Genomic DNA, 18,844 nt, shown 5'->3' with positions numbered 1-18,844 from the left:
CTCGCAGATGTAAAAAGTGATGAAGCTTTACTAGAGTTATTGTCACTGGTACACAGGCACAGCAAATACACTGAAAGCGATCAAACACAACAGGGCTAGGCAGATCAAAGTCCAGAGTACAGGCAAAAGTCCAAAACCCAGATATCAATCCAACCAGGCAACAGTACAAAAGGGCAAATCCGAAAATCCAAGAAACCAATCCAGAAACACAAGGTCATAACAGGGGAGATCAAAAAACCGGAATGAACGCTCAGTAGTTTTCAAGAAAACAATACCTCGCAAAGGTCCTATGCTAAGCCCGGGCTAATATACTAAACTAAACAGATCACATGACATAAACACACAGGTGAGAGTGATCAGTATTCCGGAGAGCTAGAGTGGTGATTGGTTGCTGCTGCTCTTCCTGGTGTCATGTGATGAAGCGGAGGATTCTGGGAATCGTAGTTTGGAGGCTGGCTGGCCGAATACGTGACAGTACCCCCCTCCAAAGAGTCCTGGCTGGCCTTGGAACGAGGGCGACCAGGACGACCACCCCGTCCCCCACCAGTCCTCGGAACAGGGGCCGACCCAGAGCTGCCGAGGCGCTGGACCGCCTGTGAACTCTCACGTGGTCTCTGCAGACGAGCTGGAAGGGATGCGGGTAGCCCTCTACGTGGGCGACCCCTGGGACGCGGAGCAGGTTTCTCAGGGTGCTGGCTGTGAAAATCCGCCACGAGCCCAGGGTCCAGAATGTCCTTGGCCGGCACCCAACACTGCTCCTCAGGTCCGTAGCCCTCCCAATCCACAAGATATTGCAAGAGACCGCCTCTTCTTCTGGAGTCCAGCAGCCTACGGACAGCGTAGACCGGTGCCCCCTCTATCATTTCTGGCGGGGGAGGTGTAGCATCCGGCGACACCTCGTCCAACGGCCCTGCAACAAACGGTTTCAATAAAGACACATGAAAAGAAGGTGATACTCGAAATCTAGGGGGTAATTCTAATCTGTATGTCACGTCATTTATTTTCTTAACTATTTTAAATGGTCCAATGTATTTAGGGAGTAACTTCCTACTTCCCTCTCTATGGCGAAAATCTCGTGTAGCCAGCCAGACTCGGTCCCCAGGCTGATATTCCGGAGTGGGTCCTCTGTGCCGGTCCGCCTGTTCTTTATGTCTTTGGAGAACTTCCTCAATCCGGCGGTGCGTCTCCTCCCAGACCTGCTCACTCCGTTTCATCCAGTCGTCGACCGCAGGGACCTCTGTTTCCATCCCAGTCCATGGGGCCAAAGGGGGCTGATAACCCAATACACACTGAAAAGAGGTCAAACCTGTCGAGGAACTGATCAAAGAGTTCTGTGCTATTTCAGCCCAGGTTAAAAATCGATACCAGTCAGTGGGGTTGTTGTGACAAAAAATCCTTAAAAACTTTCCAAGTTCCTGATTCATCCTTTCACACTGTCCGTTTGCTTGAGGATGATATCCAGAAGTTAAGCTCACAGAGACTCCAATCTGCTCAAAAAAGGCTGACCATACCTGTGAGGTAAATTGTGGCCCTCGGTCAGAGACAATGTCCTCCGGGATCCCGAAAAATCTAAACACATGGTTAAACATGGCTTCTGCCGTTTGGAAAGCCGTGGGCAAATGAGGAAACGGAACAAAACGTACCCCCCTGGAGAATCTATCCACCACAGTCAGAATTGTGGTGAAACCTTGGGATTCGGGAAGTTCAGTTATAAAATCTATAGCTAAATGTGACCAGGGTCTGTCAGGAACTGGAAGGGGCATCAACTTGCCTGCGGGTAAAGTCTTAGGGGTTTTACATTGTGAACAGACCGAACATGATTGCACGAATGTATGAACGTCCTTACTCATTGATTCCCACCAGTATCGATTTGATATTAACTGATGGGTACGTGTTTCTCCCGGATGACCCGTCACAATGGAGGAGTGTGCCCATGTAATTAAGCGATCTCTACATTCTAGAGGGACATATTTCTTCCCTGGGGGGCACTGACTAGGCACCGAAGCATTAGTTAGCGCAGCGTCAATGGCTTCATCTATTTCCCAACGTATAGCTGATATAATAAGGTCTGGGGGTAAAACGGTCTTGTGGCTATCAGGGTCTAACTCTTGACTTGACTCTTGGTGTACACGCGAAAGCGCATCGGCCTTTGTGTTACGAGACCCAGGCCTGTAAGTGATGGTAAAGTTAAAACGGGCAAAAAACAATGACCACCTAGCTTGTCTGGAATTCAGTCTTCGAGCGTTCCTGAGATATTCTAAATTCTTATGGTCAGTAAGCACCGTAAATGGATGGTTAGCTCCCTCGAGCCAATGTCTCCATTCCTCTAGAGCTAACTTTACCGCTAGTAGCTCTCTATCCCCAATTCCATAATTTCTTTCTGCTGCTGACAATTTGTGTGAAAAAAAGGCGACTGGGTGCAACTTTAGTGGTGATCCAACTCTTTGTGACAAAACTGCCCCCACCCCAGTCTCTGAGGCATCTGCTTCTACCACGAATGGCTTGGAAGGATCGGGGTGTGTGAGAATGGGAGCTGTAGTGAAGGCTTCCTTAAGGTCTTGAAATGCCTTCTCGGCTTGCTCATTCCATCTGATCCTCTTAGGGGCGCCCTTGAGTAGAGATGTGAGTGGTGCGGCTTTAGTACTGAAATTTCGGATAAACCTTCGATAGAAATTAGCAAAACCTAGGAATCGTTGTAGCTCTTTGACTGAAGTGGGTGCAGACCAATTAACCACTGCGTCGACCTTGTGATCATCCATGAGAACCCCTTGACTACTGACTACATAACCCAAAAAGTTGACAGACTCAAGATCGAATTCACATTTCTCTCCTTTTACATACAGATTATTCTCGAGAAGTCTCTCCAACACTGCTCGAACCTGCAGCACATGGGTCTCTTTATCTGGGGAATAAATCAAAATATCATCCAGATAAGCAATTACAAATTGACCTAGCATGTCCCGTAGTACCTCATTAATGAATGCCTGGAACACAGAGGGCGCTATAGAGAGCCCGAAGGGCATCACGAGGTACTCATAGTGCCCCCTAGTGGTCATAAAGGCTGTCTTCCACTCGTCTCCCTCTCGGATACGTATTAAATTGTAGGCACTTCTGAGGTCTAATTTGGTGAATATTTTAGCCCCCTTTAACTGTTCCAAGGCTACGGGCACCAGAGGAAGCGGATAGGGATATGGCTTCGTAATGTTATTGAGTGCTCGATAATCGATACAAGGCCGAAGTCCTCCATCTTTCTTCTTAATGAAGAAGAAACTAGAAGAGATTGGGGAGGTAGATGGTCTAATAAAGCCTTGTTCGAGCGCTTCTTGAATGTATACATCTAACGCCTTCTGTTCTTCCTGGGTTAAAGGATAAACTCTGGCCTTAGGGAATGTATGGTCTTCAATCAAATCTATGGCGCAGTCATTGGTTCTATGTGGGGGTAACTTGGTGGCATTAACTTTGCTGAAAACCTCTTTGAGGTCTTGATACGCAGGGGGAATGTGGAACTGGGTCTGGTCTTCATCGGGGCTTTCTACTGATGTGGAACAAACCGAGAGTGAGGGGGATACAATGCAGGTTTGCAAACACTTATCTGACCACTTAGTAATTGTGTGATCGGACCATGAGATCAAGGGGTTGTGTTTCTCTAGCCACGGGAGTCCTAAAATGATCTCGAATTCAGTTTGCTCTAGGACTAAAAAAGACAATGTCTCTTGATGAAGGGCACTGGTCTGGACGGCTAGGGGCTTGGTGATCTGGGAAATTGTTCCGGCTCCTACCGGTCCTCCATCCAGTGCTACCACCTTCAAGGCATTAGGCAGTTCCTCCACAGGAATGTTGAGTTCCTTCACGATCTTGGCTTGAATAAAGTTTCCTTCCGCTCCGGAATCTAAAAGGGCTGAAACAATAACAGAATCGGGATGACAGTATATACTGATAGGTAACATAAATGATTTAGAGACCAACCCTTTTGTGGGAACACTCACCACATTAGCACGCGGAGTAGACTCCACGTGCTTTCCAAGGGTTGGCGCCTTGCTAGTTTGTGGTCTCACAGCACAATCCTTGATCTGATGACCAGACTTCCCACAATATAGACAAAGGTGATCTCTCATCCTGCGTCTCCTTTCTTCCGGAGTTAGTCACGTTGATTCACATTGCATGGGTTCAGGGGCTTCCAGTGACTCCGTAGTACTTGGTGATCTGGTGAAACTGTGTCTGATATTCTTGTCATAGTTCTTCTTGACCCGATGTTGTAACAGATGATCGATTTTAATAGCCAGATTCACTAGTTCATCTAAGGACAGGTCGTCATCCTTACATGCTAGTTCGTTCAAGATGTCGAGTCTGAGTCCTTGTCTAAACACAACCACCAATGCAGCCTCGTTCCAACCACTACTGGCTGCTAAAGTCCGAAACTCCAGAGCGTAATCCACTACGGAACGAGCCCCTTGCTTGAGCTGAGCCAATAATTCCCCACTAATTCTCCCTTCATAAGGATGGTCAAATACAGTTTTGAATGCACGTAAAAATTGCACATACGAAAGTCGGTGTATTCTATTCCAGCTTGCGGTAGCCCACTCTAAAGCTTTATCCGCTAGCCTGGAAACTATAAAGGAAATCTTCGCCTGGTCATTACTAGCGGGAGAATTATCAAAATAAACGGAACATTGGAGTAAAAACCCTCGGCATTTATCTGGGTTACCGTCAACTTATCAGGCTTACTAACCGGAAAAACAGCAAGAGAGTTCAGATCCTGAGCAGCTGGGCTAAGCTCAGTTTCAGTGACGTTCAGAGTCTGTAACTGACTGCTTAAACCTTTAACGCTTGCTACGAGCTGGGCTAGCTGAGAGTATTGTTCAGCTTGCTGTTGAGCTAGCGATTCAAGTGAGTTAGTTACCCCAGAAAGAACTTGCTGATGTCTGCCGAGTAGCTGTCCTTGTTCCATGAGTGCCTTCTGAAAAGCTTCTAAATCCGCCATCTGCATAAGCGGCGAGGTATTCTGTAACGTGCGACCAGAGAGCAGACGCTCGCAGATGTAAAAAAGTGATGAAGCTTTACTAGAGTTATTGTCACTGGTACACAGGCACAGCAAAATACACTGAAAGCGATCAAACACAACAGGGCTAGGCAGATCAAAGTCCAGAGTACAGGCAAAAGTCCAAAACCAGATATCAATCCAACCAGGCAACAGTACAAAAGGGCAAATCCGAAAATCCAAGAAACCAATCCAGAAACACAAGGTCATAACAGGGGAGATCAAAAAACCGGAATGAACGCTCAGTAGTTTTCAAGAAAACAATACCTCGCAAAGGTCCTATGCTAAGCCCGGGCTAATATACTAAACTAAACAGATCACATGACATAAACACACAGGTGAGAGTGATCAGTATTCCGGAGAGCTAGAGTGGCGATTGGTTGCTGCTGCTCTTCCTGGTGTCATGTGATGAAGCGGAGGATTCTGGGAATCGTAGTTTGGAGGCTGGCTGGCCAAATACGTGACATCCAACATCAGTGTCTGACTTCACAAAAGCTCTTCTGGATGAATGGGCAAAAATTCCCACAGACACTCTCCAAAATCTTGTGGAAAGAAAGCTTCCCAGAAGAGTGGAAGCTGCTATAGGTGCAAAGGGGGGACCAACTCCATATAAATGCCTATGGATATAGAAATGGGATGTCATAAAAGCTCCTGTAATATATGTATATGTATAGTTGCTTGTAATTATGTCACTTCTGGTCAAATGACATATCTTCTGGTCACTTCTGGTCAAATGGCATATCTTTGGTGATTTTCTAAAGCCTTGGGTACACTACACAACTTTTAAAGTCTTTTTACAGATACAGATAAGAAAGAAAAGATTGGACATCTCACACTATCTGACTGGTGTCTGACAGGGTGACTGAAATATTGGGGATCACACACTACTCAACTTTTAATTTGTTGCTGAACTGGACTGAACTGAACTCCTATAAACTCACATGAACTCAAAGGAACTGAAATGTTTTCCAATTACTATGAGCAAATGGCAAATAAGCAACCATGAAGCACCTCACTGCTGCTGCTGTTTTCTCTGCCGTTTGCACTGACACTACTGCACCCCTTGCGGACTACTCGATTCTCTTTCCAATTATCAACCCCGACTGACCCTAAAATCTGCAGACTAGAGGCAACCAGCACAGACTAAGCCAGACCGAGAATCGAGGCTAAAATTGGGGTAAAACTCACATAATGTGTGTCATTTTTTTGCATTCCAGGTCAATAGAAGCTGTCTTTACTGAGAATCAAGACGCTCTACCCCCAGCTGACCCGAAAGCAGATGTTGATAAACTAGTTCTCTGTACTTTTTAGGAAGTACTATTTGGGTACGGGTTGCTGTTTTCCACTGCAGCAGGCCTTCTCTGGATACATGCAAATTTTCACAATGGTGTAAAGGCTGTCTTACTTGCTGATTCTTGACTCAATGTTTTTCTGTCTGGTTTTCCATTGCTTTTTGAGCATCCCTCAAACCCTCCAAACTTTCCTCTATGCTGTGCTGAAAAGCAGACGGTCCATTTGTCAGGCCAAACGGAATTGTGTTCCATTCAAACAGACCCCAGGGATTTGTAAAAGCCATGTATTTTTTGGAATTCTCACTGGTATTGCCTTGATGATAGGCTGTAACTTGGTCTAAAACTGAGAATCATATGCTACCTTCTAGGCCCTCAAGGGTTTCTTAAATAGGGAATAGTGTGTCTATCTGGGGTAGTCTTGTTTAACTCTCAGTGATCCACACATTTTGTGTGGCCTCCATCACATTCTCTAACACAGACAACTGTGGATGCATAAGAGGAAGTAGACTGTCTGATAAAATCTTTCCTCAGTAGGTCACGGATGTGATTTTTCACTTCCTATTACAATGGACATGGAATGGCATTGTAGGTTTTGACCACATGGACACTATCAGTAAGTTTGAATTCATTTGCAAACCTTCAATATAGCCTATCTCATCTTTGTTTTGAGCAAAAGCATTGCATGCCTCCCTAAGCAATTGTTTCACAATGAGCTGTTGTTAAATTTTTAAATGTTCCGGATTTATTGATGGATCCCACAATGTCTATTTTGGTCTCTGTGCACAAGTTTTTGCCATGATTGTGTTTTTTCACATTCCTCAAAGATTATTTGATAAGTCATTCACTCTCTGCCCACACCCTTTAACAGCCCTGACTGGAAGAGGAATGTCATGATAAGTTGTATTACTTCCACTGATAGCGACCCTCGGAGATGCCTAGCAGCTGGCAGGGGATTTCTAGACAATCATCCCATCTGGTCCAAACAACAGGCAAAATGTTCTCATAAGACAAGTGACTTGCTTCAGCTTTCCACTTTGAATTACAACAGTTTTACCAGTCTTCTACGGGTAAGTGTCATCACTGTTAATACTATTTTGAATCAAATTCAACAGCATTTCAGCCTTTTCTTGTCCAAGTATCAAACATTTTCTTGGTATCCTCACACTTTCCAGGAATTAACTATTGGCATGTTCACTGCTTTTTTAGATCTCCTCAATTGCATTAAAGCCAATAACAGGTTTTTCAACAAGTCTTTTTAACCAGGTCTGCCATGGTTCGGCTGGGACTCTGCAGTCTTTCTTGGTAAGTCTACATTGCAATGGGACACTATTTTTGGAGATGTCAGGAACTGTCCCACAGTCATGACTGCTGTCTGTTTCCCAAAGAACGTCCAGTGCTCCCTGCTTTGCATCCTTTTGACCAGCAACTACCACATTTAAAGCAATGGTTGCAGGTATGCGTACTGTCCTGTTGTTCGCATCACCTCCTTTGTCTCCTGTGTCCTCCTGGGGAGTATTTAGACTGGGAATGATGTACTGGAGCTCTCCCCCATTGAACTGTTTGTATTACAGATGATACCTGGCCTGTGAGCTCTTGAGCACTGCTCTCTTTAAACTTAGAAAACAAAGGATTCTCTTTCACCTCCTTAGGACTTTTGACTGAACTGTCTATTAGGAGGCATTTGCATTTTCAGGTGTCTCAACCAAATTCAAGCCCAAGCAAGGAAAGAGTGATTGTGCAAAGTGACAGACTTGAAAGTAACAAATTATTGTGAGAAAATTCAGATTTAGAGCATCGTATTGTGAAGCAACAGAAAGTGTTGCCATCATACAAGTCTTTAAAACAATGAAGTCAAGGTCTGTCCCAATGGGCAAAGATCACATCCAGGATGGAGGGAATAAATAAGTGTTTTTTTGTTTGTGGGACACAGCCAAGAAGCTTGGCTTGGAAGTGAAAAACTGTCTAAACTGTACCAAAATCTTTAATGTTGTAGGGGTTATTAAGCAATCACTTTTTTGAAAAGTTTACTTGTAACCCAAAAATGCCAAATTGTTTAAAAATTGATTCTGCCATGGAAATTGAAGACAAGGGGTAAATAAGATATATCCAAAGATCATATGCATAAAGGGATATTCTATTCTCTACTCCAAGCCAGACTATACAGGGGCTCCAGTGTCATGGCAAAAAGCAGTGGTGATAAGGGGCACCCTTGGCAAGTACCTTGTTGTAGAGGAAAATATGGAGAATGAACAGAATTGGTACATACACTAGCTTGTGGAGACATATAAAGCAGCTTAATCCAAGAAATTAAAGTTTCACCAAGTCCAAATTTGCCCTGTTCAGAGGTCAGTAAATGTTGATGGAAATTTCACTTGCAGTCCTGGTTGTGATTTCAGGAAAATGAGTTTCCTGTTTTAAGATTGCTCTTGACAAGTTTTAGTTAAATATGGGTTTAGGCCTACCTTCTTTAAGATGAGCCAACTTGTTTGCATTATCAGAATAATCACACTCCACTAGTATTCATTTTTTTCAATAAATTTAGAGACTTATTTTCTTGATTGCCTTTTTTTCAGTGTGCTACAATTAAGAATTCAAAAGTTGAATCAAGAATTGTTTGCTAATATTGATTGTATTTTACTTATTAATGTGCTGTAGAAAGTCTCAAGTAATTTAATCTAAGAACAAGCATTTTCTACTTATTTCAGACCTTTCAATGCTTATCACAGCTACTTATTTCTAGACTGGAACCAACTTATTTTAAGATTTCTTGTCCAATAAAATTTTCTTGCTGCATTGAGAGATAATTTACTTGTATTAAGTCATTTTCTCCTCAAGATCAGTGTTTGTTTCTTGTATTTAAGCTAATCTTTTTGCAGTGTAAGTTAGCTAATGTTGATTACCTGTAGCTGGTTAGCTACAGTGATGAATATGGAATGTTATATGTTAGCATAAATCAGAAATCATAACGCATTGTCCTCCCATGAAATGCGGTGTTAGCTTTACAGCAGATGTAACGGACCCATGTGATCCAAAAAGTTCCACCTTTGATTCATCAGTCCACAGAAAATTTTTAAAACAGTATTTTGTGTTTACCTGAGTTATCTTTGTCTAATATTAAAAGTACAGGTGGATTCACTCGAAAGAGGCCCCGAATATTCTGTAATAACTCTTGCTAGGACAAAACAATCTGAACAAAACAACATGCAATGTGCTCCTCAGTATATGGAGCTTCAAACAAGCAGGAATGTCCCTGCATCAGAGCGATGAGGTAGGTGCTGGACAGCTGTCGCGACGTTTGACCTCCGTTTGCAACTTCCAGGTGCATACCCCCTTCATGTTTCTGGCAGAAAATGGACTTATGGACAAATGGACAAATTATTACAGCTTGCAGTCCTCGGCCCAAAGATGGCAACTGATGCCAGCAAGCTCCAGATACAAAATCAGGCTGTCAATGAAGACTATGAAAATTCAGGCTATGACAGAGGACACCTGACTCCAGTCTACCATTAAAGGTCCAAGAGCTGCTCTTATGCTACCTTCATCCTCACCAACGCCGCCCCACAAAACAAGTCTTTTAGCCAAGATCAATGGAGGAGAACAGAGGAAGCTGTGGCTCAAACTCTTAGGAGAGAACATAAATGATCCAGTGCAGAATAAGACAATCAGGGATCTAGAAGGAAATCCAGCACTTTATAAATCTGGCCTATGAGTCTTGTGTGTTTTCATTTAAAAAGGTTTCAACTTTATTTAGCATTTTTAAAACTTTGGGCACTCCTGGTCAAGTGACATGTTGTGTTGGTGTGCTAAGTGAAAATAAGTCAATACATCCTCTACAGACAACACAATTCTGCACATTTGAAGGCACAGTTACTGTTTATTTATGGAATTTAACAGAAGGTTCCTCACCAAGTTTTGTACCACTCAGCAAGTTCCTCACCAAGTTCCTCACCAAGTTTTGCACCACTCAGCAAGTTCCTCACCAAGCATATGGTTTCCTAAAACTTTTCATCACTGATGAAGACTTCCATGTCTATATATACACACTTGATGGCCCCTATATAAGTATGTGCTGAGCAAGCTGAAGGAGAGAGTCCAAAACAAGCAGACTGACAGGTAAGAACTGAGCTTGAATTCTTTTTTGTTGTTTTGTTGATTTTTAACCAAAAATCAGACAGTGTAAAAAGTTCATTGTAAGATAGATTCTTTCACATTTATGCTCATCTGTACTTCAGGCTTTTTAAAAATATGTGCTTAGAGGTTAATTCTTTTGTAGGATACCAATCACTTATGTAATTTTACACTTTTAGGCCAATTAGTTTAACCATTTGAGTTATACAATTGTGTGCAATTGTGTGTTTGAACAAATGAAATGCTTTGTTTTTTTTTTAAGTGAAAATAAGTGAACCCTCTACAGAGAACACACTCCTGCAAATTTTAATTTTAATAAACGTTTACTGTTTATTTGCTAAATGTATTATTTTTGGGGAGGAAAGAAAACAAAATATAAAATATCATTTGCCACATTTTACTTTTAACCCAGTATTTCTTTGCCACATGGTGCTTTTAATCCTGTATTTCAAGAAGTGCTTCTGAGCTTTTATTTTTCCTTTTTTTCTGTTAATAACCCAGAATGTAGACCCGTTTTTTTTTCCCCAGCATCACGTTCCTCTTCCTGATTTCCGTCATGATCCTCCTCGCTCCGGTCCTGTTTCTGCTGGCTCTCTCTGGATGTTCCAGTGAAGTCGTACCTGATTTTACCCAGACGTGCCCTCAATTCTTTGCTGATCCAGGAGGAACTCTGTCTCCTCCAACTATATTTACAGAAAATAATTACAAACAAATCTGCCAAATGCGATTTAACACACATGAATTTGCAACACTGTATGACACAGCAAACAGGATCCCTGTGTACTCAGCCTACAGGTTTGAAGGTATAATGGGTTGTAAAAGAACAGAAACTTGGTATATTGAACCCCAGGTACGTTCTGTACACTTCTTGGTGCACATGCAGTTTATTTTTATTTTGTTATGATGTTAGTTCATCATTTAAACAAATGACCTCTTCTTCTCGCTAAACAAATTATTACAGCTTGAAGTTCTCGGCCCAAAGATGGCAACTGAAGCCAGCAAGCTCCAGATACAAAATCAGGCTGTTAAAAAAGACTATGAATATTCAGGCTATGACAGAGGACATCTGGCTCCAGTCTACCACGCCAGGTCACAGAACTGCAGTTACGCCACCTTCACCCTCACCAACGCTGCTCCACAAAACAGATCTTTCAACAACGATCAGTGGAAGAAGACAGAGGAAGCTGTGGCTAAAACTCTGAACAGTACATGCTTACCAAATTCGGCCTATATTGTCACCGGGGTGGTTCCAGGCCCTAATACTCTAAAGAATAGAGTTCGTATTCCCAGTCACTTCTGGACGGCTTACTGCTGTCTAGACAACAATCAGCAAGTGGTAGATTCACATGGTTTCTTAGGAGAGAACATAAATGATCCAGTGCAGAATATGACAGTCAGTGAGCTAGAAGAAAAGCTGACTGATTTGTATGGAAAAGGGGATTTCCGCATATTTGGGGAGAAGTGTACTAAAATCAGCAGCAGTATTCATAGGTTCTACTCATATGATGATTTGGGGTGGTATGATGCATTTTGATGTTGCCAAAGAAGGCATTTAACTGCAGAAGATTTTCAGACATGCATTGAAAGGCTCATGCATCGCAGAAAGGTGTTCTCAGAGTGGGAAACTTAAAGAAAACATTGGTTAATATCAGAATCTTCATGAAAACTGTGTTAAGTGAGGTCTAAGAAGAATTTCTTTTTTAGGAACGGTTGGTAAATGAGGCCCATTGTTCTTATGTTCTTATGTATTATTTGCCTTTTTTTTAATGAATCACTAACAGTACATACAAAAGATGAAAAATCATACAAATTGTGCATTAACCCTTATCTATGAAAGAGAAAATGATTATTTGCTCTTAACATCATGGTAAATCCATCTATGCGTCTTGTGCATTTTCCTCAATACAAAGTATGGAACATTTAAAAAGCTTTCAACTTCATTTAGCCTTTTTAAAACTTTGGGCACTCCTGGTCAAGTGAAATGTTTTGTTGATGTTCTAAGTGAAAATAAGTGAACACACCCTTTACAGAAAACACATTTCTGCGCATTTAAATGCACAGTTACTGTTTATTTGCAGAATTTAACATATTGGGAACAAAATAAATATTGCCTGTAAAAAAGTTAGAATATTTTATACTTGATGTTAAATTTTTTTCCAACATATAAAACTCAAAAAGTAACTGGAAATTTGCACCAGCAGCGGCAGAAAAATGCCATATTTAAGTGTGATCAAATGTTCTTTGATCAGGGGTGTTAAAATTTTGCATACAACTGTGTATAAAGGCATCTGTAATCTCATATTTTTTGTATTTTAATCAATAAATGTCTGTCAATAAATCATATCAAAGTATTTTGTAAACTAGTGTTTCTTTGGATTGTTATCAAAGGTTTCTCTGTAAAAGATCAATAAAGCATCTTAAATGAAGACCTTCACTATTAATTTTAGCGCAGTGTGAAGAAATAATGTTACTACACAGCTATATAACGTCTTAATATGTGGTTATTACAGTACTTCATTACAATCTTTGAAGCATACTCATCTCTTTGGTTAGCAGCAGCACTGAAACTAGAATTAGATGGCTTAGCTAGCTAGTTATTTGTTCAGACCATGCCTTCACTGTGTGGTGATAGTTTGAGGAGACGTTGATTGAGGGAGTCAAGTCAAGTCAAGTCAAATTTATTTGTATAGTGCTTTTTACAACTGATGTGGGGGAACTCTGAGAACTTGGGCATGGTGGCATGCCCAAGTTCTCAGAGTCATACAAAAAATCATACAAAAAATCATACAAATTGTGCATTAACCCTTATCTATGAAAGAGAAAATGGTTATTTGCTATGCATCTTGTGCATTTTCCTCAATACAAAGTATAGAACATTTAAAAAGCTTTCAACTTCATTTAGCCTTTTTAAAACTTTAAACGCTCCTGGTCAAGTGAAATGTTTTGTTGATGTTTTAAGTGAAAACAAGTGAACCTCCGATGGAGCTGAGACAGAGTGGAATAATTCAGCTCAGACAGAGTGATTATAGTCCTTCAGAATGCACCAGTGCTTCATACGTCATCTGCACCGAAATTTTGGGAAGTCAACATCACTGGTGGAATGCTAAAAGAATTTTCCACTCAGGAAGTGGGATCGGAAGTACTATAGAGAGAACACAGTGCTCAACATGATGTTTATATATAGATATGACCATAGTGTTGGTGAAGCACAGAGAACTTGTTGGTGTGATTCTTTTTCCTCTCATTTTTATTTTATTTAATAATCTATACAGGGTGTCTTTATGTGAAGCAGCAATTTTATTTACACTGATTATTAGTGATTGTTAGTGTGCATTGTTGATGTGTATTCCAGTTATATAGATTAGCACCCTCTTGCTGTTTTTTGGGGGGTTTTAAGTTAGTATACGATGAGTAAAGAAGAGGAGTAAAGAAACATTTTTAAGCAAGATTGGTGTATTATTTTTGTTTTATAAAATTTCAAAGTGTAAATAAAGAAAGGTGCACCATGCAAACGTTTGGCCACCCCAAGTGATTTGAGCTCTCATATAACTTCTACCAAAGACTCAGACTTTAATTAGCTTGTTAGGGCTATGGCTTGTCCATCATTAAGAAAGGCCAAATGAGGCAAATTTCAAAGCTTCATAAATACTGTGACTCGACTCCTCAAACCTTGTCCCAACAATTAGCAGCCATGGGCTCATCTATGTAGCTGCCTAGCACACTGACAATTAAAATAATTGATGCCCACAAAGCTGGAGAAAGCTATGAGAAGACAGCAAGTCATTTTCAAGTAGTCATTTCCTCAGTTCATAATGAAATTAAGAAGTGGCCGTTAACAGGAACAGTGGAGGTCAAGCTGAGGTCTGGAAGCCAATGAAAATTTTCCAAGAGAACTGCTTGTAGGATTGCTAGAATGGCAAATCAAAACCCACTTTGACTGCAAAAGACCTTCAGGAAGATTTAGCACAGTGTTTCTCAAGCCTGGCCCTGGAGGCCTGCTGTCCTGCACATTTTAGTGCTTTTCCTCATTTAACACACCCACTTTAACCCAGTAATGGGCTATTTATGAGCTTTTTAGTTGAATCAGGTGTGTTGGGAGTTTGTTGCAATGAAAACACCAAAAAGTGCAGGGTTGAGAAAACACTGATTTTCCTTTTTCTATCTATATCCAAAATTGAGCACAGAGTATGGTATGATGTTGACTGCTTAATTGTATCCTGAAGCAAGCATCAGGACTTGTCATGTTTCTCCACCCATTTGTTCAGGTTTTTTCTTTAATTTGTCACATGTCTCTATATCCTCCTCTTACAAACACAAACTTTAGACAGAATTTCTACATTTTGAAATAAGAAATAATTAAAAATTACAGCATGCTACAACTATGAATTCTAAGGTTATACAACAAGCTACCGTCTCAACATTAAAACAATGCACATGCCCAATGCTGTTTAACTTACCTGTGGTTCAATATACCAATTGTTTTGTCTTGTAAAATTCATTAAACTGTCTAAACTGTAGGCTTGGTAGACGAGGATCTTGTTTGCTGAGTTAAAAAGTATTGCATTTTCTTATGTGTTCTCTAGAATTTAACAGATTTGTCTGTAATTAGATAAATTAGAGGTGATAAAGTGATGTGGTTTAGCACAGTTCAGACAGCAGGAGATCAGTACCATCTCTGCAGTGAGGAGACTCGTTGTAGAGCCTTATAGCAGTGGGTAAGAAACATCTTACTTGGTGCTCTTTAACACAGCGCAGCCGTAACAATCTGCCACTCAATGTGCTTCTCTGTTTATCCAGTGTAGCATGCAGGGGGTGTGAGGTGTTGTCCAAGATGGCTAACAGCTTGTTGAGAGTCCTTTGTTCTGCTACAACCTCCAGAGTCCAGCTTGACTCCTACAACAGAGCCTTCCTAACAAGTTTGTTTAATTTATTCAGGGCACTTTTGTTAATGCTGCTGCCCCAGAAAACAACAGCATAGAGTAAAGCACTCTCTACAACAGACTGATAGAATGTCCATAGGAGCTTAGTGCACACACCAAAAGACCTCAAGTTTCCTCAGGGAGTACAGGCGCCTTTACAGTTCCAGTCTAATTTGTTGCCCAAGTGCACACCCAGATACTTGTAGGTCCCCATGGCCTCCATGTCTACTCCATCAATTGTGATGTGACAGGGCAGGTTTGGGCTTCCTAAAGTTCAGCACCATCTCCTTAGTCTCACTGATGTTTAGCTGCAGCTGGTTCATCTTACACCAGTCAACAAAGTCCTTCACCAGCTTCCTGTATTCCTCCTCCTGTCTGTTCCTTGTGCACCCCACAATGGCCGTGTCATCCGAGAATTTCTGCAGATGACACGACTCTGTGTTGTACCTGAAGTCAGAGGTGTACAGGTTGAACAGGAATAGGGGCCAATACAGTCCCCTGGGGTGCCCCAACACTGGACACAGCCTTGTCTGAGACACAGCCCTGCAGTCGCACATACTGAGATCGTCCAGTCAGATAGTCCATTATCCATGAGATGATAGATTCATCCACCTGCATCAGCTGTAGCTTCTCTCCTGACTCCACAAGCTGTATTGTGTTGAATGCACTGGAGAAATTGAAGAACATGATCCTCACAGTGCTACTCAATGTGTCCAGGTAAGAGTACATTCTGTCCAGCAGGTAGATAACTGCATCATCCACTCCAATGCCGTGCTGATATGCAAACTGCAGAGGGTCGAGAGCTGTTCTGACCAGAGGTCCTTAGATGAGCTAGCATTAGCCTTTCAGGTGTCTTTATTAAGTAGGATGTGCAACAGATCGATAGTCAATCAGTGCTATCAGTTGTCTTTTCTTAGGGACAGGAAACACCCAAGATGTTTTCACATAACTGGGACTCTCTTCAGGCTGCAGCTCAGAATAAAGATGTGCTGAAGAATTCCACACAGCTGCTCCTCACACAGTTTCAGCACCCTAGGTGCAATGCCATCAGGTCCCGCTGCTTTGCACTGCTTGAGTTTTTTCAGTTCCATCTTCACCTGATTAGCAGTGAATGTATTATCACTCTACATTCCAACTAGAGAATGGGCGAGAGACATCCATTGCAGACAGTGGATGACATCTGCCTTAGAATTACGGGAACCATGAGGTCCTGAACTGAATGCATGAAAAAAACAGGGACCATCTGTCCCTTGTCTCTTGTCACTTGTCTAGGGTTTAGATGTTTTGCTGAATGAAGATATTCTAAATTCTTGTGATCAGTGAGCACTAAGAACGGGTGATCAGCGCCCTCCAACCAGTGACGTCACTCCTCTTGGGCGAGTTTAACTGCAAGGAGCTCACAAGCTCACAATGCCATAGTTTCTTTCTGTGGGACTTGCAACAGGGTACAACTTTTTGGGGTCACCACTACGCTGAGATAAGACTGCACCAATTCCGGTCTCTGAAGCATCTACCTCTACTGTGAATGGTTTGGATGGGTCTGGATGTTTAAGAATGGGTGCTGAGGTGAAAGCAAGTTTTAGGTCATGAAAGGCTTTCGCTGCTGCTGAAGAAGAGTGGTGAGGGATGCAGTGAACAAGCTGAAGTTACGGATTAACCTTCCGTAGAAATTGGCAAACGCTAGGAATCTTTATAATTCTTTTACATTGTTCGGAGTGTAATGAGAGTGGTTTTGGGTGGTAGAACTGACTCTGAGTACAGTCCTCATTTTTGGTGCACTTTCTATGTCCCATCATTGGCACATATGCTTATGTTAAATAATTTTTATGACTAATGCACATAAATTCAGCACTGAATATTTGGCATGTTTTTGAACATTGTAGTTTCCTCAAACTGCTTTGAAGACCTCTTTCATAGCTGATTTATACTGCTGGCACTCGTCCAGTCATAGCATATCTGGAGATTATATGCTTGGTTCTCCTGTGTCTCCTTCACTACACTCTGCCTATCAGTGAGTGCATATGGAGCTTTACACGGCCGGTGTCCCCATTTCATACTTTGTCCCGTTCATTGTTAGTTATCTGACAAACTTACCCAAAGGGGAGGCATAGAATTCTCATAATTCTCATTTAATTTTATATGATAGAGTAGCAGCTGCCATTAATCTATCCAGATGTCTAGAGGTGTGCTATCATGTGAACTTATTCTTGTCTCTTGGTCATTTTTACATAGCTTGTATTGAGTCGAAGGGGCAGCATAGTGGTGCAGTGGGTAGCGCTCTTTCCTCACAGCAAGAAGGGCCTGGGTCCGGATGACCCGGGTCCTTTCTGTGTGGAGTTTGCTTGTTCTCCCCTTGTTTCCTCTGGATGCTCCAGTTTCTTCCCACAGTCCAAAGACATGCAGTCAGGCCAATTGGACACATTGCCCCTATGTGTGACTGTGCATGTTTGACTGTATATGTCTGTGACTCTGCACTGCAATGGACTGGCGACCTGTCCAGGGTGTTTCCTGCCCTCCGCCCAATGACCACTGGGATAGGCTCCAGTACCCCCTCGTGACCCAGAAGGACAAGTGGCTTAGATAGTGTGTGTGTTTTGAGACAAAGCCAGTGTATTGGGCCACTCAACTAGGGACATCTCTGCATCATGGGCTGCTCCTAGAAGGGCTCTGTTCTCAGACATTTGTGCAACAACAAGCAGCAACCTGGTCATCTTCATGTACTTTCAGAGGATTTTATGGCATCAACATGGCCTCAACTACAGACTTGTGTGCTTCAGTTCTGTCAGCCATAGATCAGCCTTAATGGAGATGCACTTATCCTCCTGACTATGCTGGAATGTAGTCATCCATACACTCTTAGCAAAATGAGTTCTATCTAGCACTGAGAAAGGGTGCTTTGAATCATAACTATAGAAGAACTCATTTCATTGCTATACAGAACCATTTTTAAAAGGTTCTGGGTATAAAATAGTTTTTTGCCATAGAGAGAAACCATTTGACCATGCAAAGAACCGTGAATGCATTGAAATGGCCCTTCATGGTTCTGTGTAGAATCATTGCCTTTACTAAAGAACCCTTAAAGAACTTTATTCTCAAGAGTGTAGGCTACGCTGCCCTCTGGTGGTCAGAAGGCAGTTGTACCAGTTTTGGGAAAGTGTTCTACAGAATGCTAGTTACGAATGTAACTGTGGTTCTGTGAATGCTGGATAAAAACCAGGGCCACTCATCACTCGGACACTGTGTAGTGACCATGACAAGTGGTTGAATGATGGACAAATAAGGATGAATGGTGTGTGACAATGCTCTTTATAGCACAGGCTACATCACACATGACTTTTTGGGCATAAGTCTCGATCCATGCTACATGCTAGGAAACTATCCACAGGCTAAGCTGCTTTCTTGCAGACATCCTGCATTCCTTGAACCACAGTTGTTGCATTATGCTGGATTTTGATGTCAGCTCTACT

The 18,844-nt window shown here is 42.0% G+C and overlaps 1 protein-coding gene across 2 annotated transcripts; it reads left to right on the top strand.

Annotated features, from left to right (window-relative positions):
• The first annotated feature begins 10,419 nt into the window (after positions 1-10,419).
• Positions 10,420-12,474, top strand: LOC118798119 (endonuclease domain-containing 1 protein-like). 2 transcript variants are annotated; one of them, XM_036557468.1, is made up of 3 exons: positions 10,420-10,443; positions 10,987-11,308; positions 11,420-12,474. In XM_036557468.1, the coding sequence occupies exons 2-3, from the start codon at positions 11,015-11,017 to the stop codon at positions 11,990-11,992; spliced, it is 867 nt and encodes a 288-aa protein (XP_036413361.1). In that variant the 5' UTR covers positions 10,420-10,443; positions 10,987-11,014; the 3' UTR covers positions 11,993-12,474. The 2 variants fall into 2 exon arrangements, with proteins under 2 accessions (XP_036413361.1, XP_036413360.1); XM_036557467.1 differs by having other exon boundaries at positions 10,425-10,443; positions 10,967-11,308.
• The last annotated feature ends 6,370 nt before the right edge of the window (positions 12,475-18,844 follow it).

The sequence above is a fragment of the Colossoma macropomum genome, unplaced genomic scaffold (genome assembly GCF_904425465.1).
Source record: "Colossoma macropomum unplaced genomic scaffold, Colossoma_macropomum, whole genome shotgun sequence".
NCBI lineage: Eukaryota > Metazoa > Chordata > Actinopteri > Characiformes > Serrasalmidae > Colossoma > Colossoma macropomum.
This window is presented reverse-complemented; position numbering and strand designations above follow the sequence as displayed.